The sequence below is a fragment of the Athene cunicularia genome, assembly GCF_003259725.1.
Source record: "Athene cunicularia isolate RWA chromosome 10 unlocalized genomic scaffold, athCun1 chr10_part1, whole genome shotgun sequence".
Classification (NCBI taxonomy): Eukaryota; Metazoa; Chordata; class Aves; order Strigiformes; family Strigidae; genus Athene; species Athene cunicularia.
In genome coordinates this window covers 22,807,677-22,812,903 of record NW_020799112.1, presented here as the reverse complement: position 1 = coordinate 22,812,903, position 5,227 = coordinate 22,807,677, and the positions used below count along the sequence as shown (strand labels likewise).

Here is a 5,227-nt window from a genome sequence, read left to right as displayed (position 1 = left end):
AAGCAGGAATTCATTCTTACAATTACAAATGTAAATTATGTCAAATCTGAGACAGGTCTGTAAGAGCTTGTTCCTGAGTGAAATCCTGCTTTTGTGAAGTCAGTATGAATTGTGTTATTAGTGCCATGTGTCTTCAGAGAATTTACAAACATATTCAATGATTAATTAAAGCCTTAAAATAAGCTCTTTAAGCAAACACAGAGTTTGCTGAGAGCATGTTTTAGATACTATGTTATCACATGAGTGTGTCACTACTTATGACTTTCATGTTGGTGACTTCAGACAAGTAAATATCACTTATACAGAAATTTAGTGCATAGGAATGACATAAGTGGTAGAGACAAGATTTCATGTTGATTTACAGGCAGAACCTGTTGTGATCAGAAGGATTTTGAGAAAATGTACAGCTTTATGTACCTTGGCCAGTGCACACACAGTAAGTGTGGGCTGGTCACTCAGTAAATTGTATAAATAAACTCTCTCTTTCTTATTCCTGACCTGTATTCTGCTTTCCCTCATGTTTTCCATGGTGTATTGAAGGAAGCAATATAATAATGAGGCATATAGAGCCTACTGACTATGTGAAGTTCTAGCACAGTAAGTGATAACCTGCCCCTAATGTTTTGGACAAAATTGGTTACTTCTGGTTAAACAGCTGTCTATTTTCTGCACAGATATTTCATGTTAGATGTTGGCGTCAGTGGTAGAGGGGCAGCCCTCTGGCTGGTCCTGCCCATGTAGGCCCTCTCCAGACACAGGTGGCTGGCAGCCACTGAGGAGTGCTCCTGCCGGTATCACCAAAGGGTGAGAGACGGCACTCATTGCAAGGGGGAGCGAAAGGAGGCTCAGTCTGCATCTGCTTTTACACACCATCTTATTTTATGTAGTGTAATTCATCAGTATACAGGGCAGAGGAACTGGCTTGTCTGTGCTGCCAGTGTAAGGCCTACAGTTAGGAATAATTTCTGCACTGTACTCTTGCTTCTCCTGTCTCTGCCTCTGCTCAGACTGAGGACTGGCACAATGCACACAAATGTGGATGTGTATAGCTGTATCGGTTTCTAACCCACAGTGAAGAAATGCTCAGTCAAATGAGCACTTTGCACAGGGTTGATATGGTCTCTGGGCAACCTGTTCATTACAGTTCTGTAAGTTTTCTTTAAAAACATAATTAAAATTGTAATTATACTCTCTTGAGTATACAGCATTATCTGACTTACAGCTGCAGCAAGCAGAACTTTGCTTGACTGGCTAATCCTATCCCTTTGTTGCCATGAATTCTGAGTGGTGTACCAGGGAGCGTGATAAAGACGTGCTGCGACACAGGCTTGGTCTGCCCAAATGCTGAGGCAGACTCCGACCACAGCGTTTTCGAAACCACTTCTGTGGTTACCTCACCAAAGTGCATGGGCTCTTACTGGCAACACAAAGGGTTCCTCCCTTCAGGAGTGAAATCAGAAAATAGTGTGGAATTCTAGGGAGCAGAGCTGTAGGAATCCAAAGGAAGAGCACCCTAAAATGAGTGCGTTAAACTGGTACGCTGGAGTTTTGCCATGAAAATAGCTCAGCAGCATCACTGAATAAAACGTCTATTTATTCATGATCACTACCATCAACCATATGTTTATGTATACATCTTAGAAATGAGCTTTTATTTAACTGGATACATTCAATTCATAATGATTAAGCAGAAATACTTTCATTTTTCAAGGCTGGATATTTAGTAAGTGGTGTATTTCCAACCACTTGTCTTTAGTGAGAGAGAACCCATGCCCCAGAACTCTGAAGTGGAGCTGTCCTTTCTTGAGGAATTCGGATCTAGGACTACTTCTGAGACCAGTTTCTAATTTTAATTACTGCTACCAAAATAAAAATTACTCCCACAAAGCAGATTAAATCCCCCTGTGTAGATCATCAGCAGAAGGCCTCTTTAAAGCTTATACAGAAATAGGCCTTGTGCTGACCTCTGCACAATGTAAGCCTCTGCTGCTGGCCTATCTCCACAGGAATGAATTTCATCCAGAAAGCAAAACAGAAGAGGTTCAGATTACTAATCTAGGTTAGGCTTTTAATATTGGGCAGCATAAAAGTCAAGAAAATAGTTTAAAAATAACTGAACGCTATTGCTATGAAGAACCTGTGCAGAAGTGCAGCTTTGTCTTTTAGGTGTTGATCTTTAACACACAGTTTTTACCAGTTGTGATTGTATTCTGGGTTACTAAATCTCATCAGTGATGAGTTGATTCTTTGCTGTTCAGTTATTGGCTCCATAAAAATTTAGTAAGTTATTAAAAACTGCTTCAATTTACATTTCAGCAATTCAGGTATTGTTTTTAATTTTCAGACAAGTAATTCTTAAATAATGGCTCTAAGAAGTGAGTGACACTCTTACACATTAATTCAGCACTAAACCAATTAACTACCTATACATGCAGTTTCGTAACAATATCTCATCTGTTTTCAGGTAATTAGGCAATGTGATTAAGATCATATGTGTTGAATTAACATGTCAGTGCATCATCTCACTACGATTTCATCTAGGAGATAACTTGATCTGAAAGCCATATAAAAACTCTAACAATTTACCCTTCCCACCCCCAAGTCTCCAGTGATCGGTGTAATGTTTCATGGCAAGAGGTCAGTTTTGAACTTGTCTTCTATATGCATTTTCTTTGAAATGTGAATATCTAATTGATGCATAGAGGTTTTATAAAATGGTCCAAACAATCATTTGTGTAAAAATTGCACAACAAAATGAAAGAGAAAATTCTTCACTTCTTACTCCATATTGGTCAGTTCGTATTTATCATACACATCATTTTCTTCTCCTGGCTGAGAATCCGAGTGATGAATTTCAATAAAAACAATGTAGATCATTGCTCCAAGTACACCTCCCAGCATAGGTGCAACAATAGGGATCCACCACCAATTATTTCCAGCGCTGCAAGACAAAAAACCCAAGACATCATGATTTGTTACTCTAGTGAATGTCCTACCTTGTATTTGGCAGTAAACAAATACAGTGGCATGACACTCTACTGTAGACCTTCCTGTTTTGTCTCACAGTTCTGTAGAAACTTTCCTGTCTGTCCTGCCCCTGCGGTGACTGAAATGCTGGGTACCAACCCCCAGGCATGCTGGTGCCCGTGCTGTCCTTGCACCGTAGGAAACACGGCCTCCTTACTGCATCTCTGGGTTTCTCCCTTGTGGAAAATGGGATTCACTGATTTACAATGAGCAGGGACATATTTATTGCACAGCAGTCTGGAGTGATGCTGCTGCCAGATGCTCATGAATAGGTTTTCAGGAGTGATTGATGCAAAAATGGGTTGTCTCATCTGCATGGAGATTTGCAGGTTCAAGCCTGCAATAGTATATACAGTGTTCTTCTTGACAAATATAATTGATTATACTTGATTTTTGAGTAAATATATATGCCTTAAGGAATGTAATATACCAGTGACTGTAATGTGGATTATACTTGACTAGAGTGGTCAAGAATCAAATTCCGTGATGTAGTGTCTTAGCACTGTGTTTAAAATGTGGGATCTTTCAGCAAGAGGTAAATAAGCATTTAGAAGTGTCATATACCTAAAATTTTACCTTTTAAGAATTGCTTTCTTCAGTAAGAAATTCCAGCATATTGGCATCACGGAAATGGTTACATTTACTTTGCACAATTATTAGGATTTAATTTTAAATGTGTAGATTTAGAAACATTTTAAAAGAAACAAATCCACCATTAAATGGTATAAAACAATAACAACCTCTTTATGCAGGAGACTTGGGCTTGTAGAATTGTGCTCCCTTTCAGAGGTCCACATTCAGACAGTAAATTACTGAGTATTGGTTTCAGAGCAGAGGCTTTCTTAACTGTCCTGGTGCATGAAGGTGTTCTGATTTTGATCACATGCTTTATTAATTGAATACGTGAGTCTGCAGTGAAAACCCACCCACCTTGATTTCATGCATACAGAAAATGGAGAAGTGACATTTTTTTTCCTCCCAGAAATATAAAGCAACAACTTCATCTTTGAAAGAAACTTTACAGGAAGCTGCCAGGGGAATTTTTAAATTGTAAAGATAATTATTCAGCACTTAGTTGTGTAGATGTATGCAGACGTGAACTTGTGGTTAAGTCACAACACAAGAATAGAACAGGGCTAATACCACAGTGCCCTACTGATGATAGTGTTATTCCTTGTTCAGAAATGCCTTGGATGTGCATGTTTTGTCTTTGGAATTGTTTATATTTTGCCCTGAGGATATAAAATAACTCCTGCTATTGTTCTACTGAGTTTATAGAGGTTTGTTGTTGAGTCATGAATGTCTGTTGAGCCCCTGAATTTCTGGAACAAGCATGGACTAAGGTTTTATTGAATTAATCAGCACAAGAAAGTCTGTATCAAGCACTTGCATGTTTTCCTCTGTGTGCGCCTGTGTGTGCCCGTGGGCACATAATCAAAGTGTTTCTTGGCAGGTTTCTCTCTCGGCTTGTTCCTCGAACTGGCACGCGCCTTGCTGACTCTTGCATGACCTTCTCCTGGCCTGTATTTGCAGCAGCTGCTGTCAGCGGCACTTTAGACACCCTCTGCTAAGATGATGGCTGTAAAGTCTTTGTAGAGGGCAATGCCAAAGCTGAAATGGGGTCAGGACGCAGCTGATCACAAGTCTCCATGACACCCAGTCCCCCTTCACTGACACGGGAGCCAGAACTGACGCCTTTCACTGAAGTAACCTCAGCTCCCTCATGCCCCAGCTCTAAGCTAGTTGACAGCTTTGCTGCCAAGGTATCGGGGCAACACGCAGCTATGCCCTCGTCAGCATCGGGGTTTGCTGTGGGCAGGGCGGGAGGGAGCCGCCGGCGAGGGGAGGAGGCACCGCACAGGCCTGGCGAGAGCACTTGGGTGAGCTGCAAAAATTTCCGGGAAACTACAGCGTAGAAGGTGCGTGGGCTGAGAACTCTGGCCCATTGCAGACCTGCAGATCCGTGTCTCACCCAGGCAGCTGCTGCGCTGGGAAGTGCCGGGATAATCCAGGCTCTCAGCAGTGGGGAGGCGGCTGGCTCCCGTTCCACGCTCCGGGGAGCATGCAGGGTATTTCGGAGGCCGCTGTGCCATCCAAGTCCCTGTGCAGACAAGAGGTGTCTCCAGACCCCTCCCAGCGAGTCCCCCGGCTCGTCCCCGGGCCGGCGGCCACGAGCCTATCCACAATCATTCAGACCTCT

General features: G+C 42.0%; 1 protein-coding gene across 4 annotated transcripts in view; it reads right to left on the bottom strand.

The window, feature by feature from the left end:
• Positions 1-233: 233 nt before the first annotated feature.
• Positions 234-5,227, bottom strand: part of AQP9 (aquaporin 9) — a 29,480-nt gene continuing 24,486 nt past the window's right edge. For all 4 annotated transcript variants that reach the window (XM_026856468.1, XM_026856469.1, XM_026856466.1 and 1 more), the window contains one exon: positions 234-2,941. In XM_026856468.1, the coding sequence (XP_026712269.1) occupies positions 2,779-2,941 (163 nt within the window). In that variant the 3' untranslated portion in view covers positions 234-2,778. The remainder of the gene's footprint in view (positions 2,942-5,227) is intronic.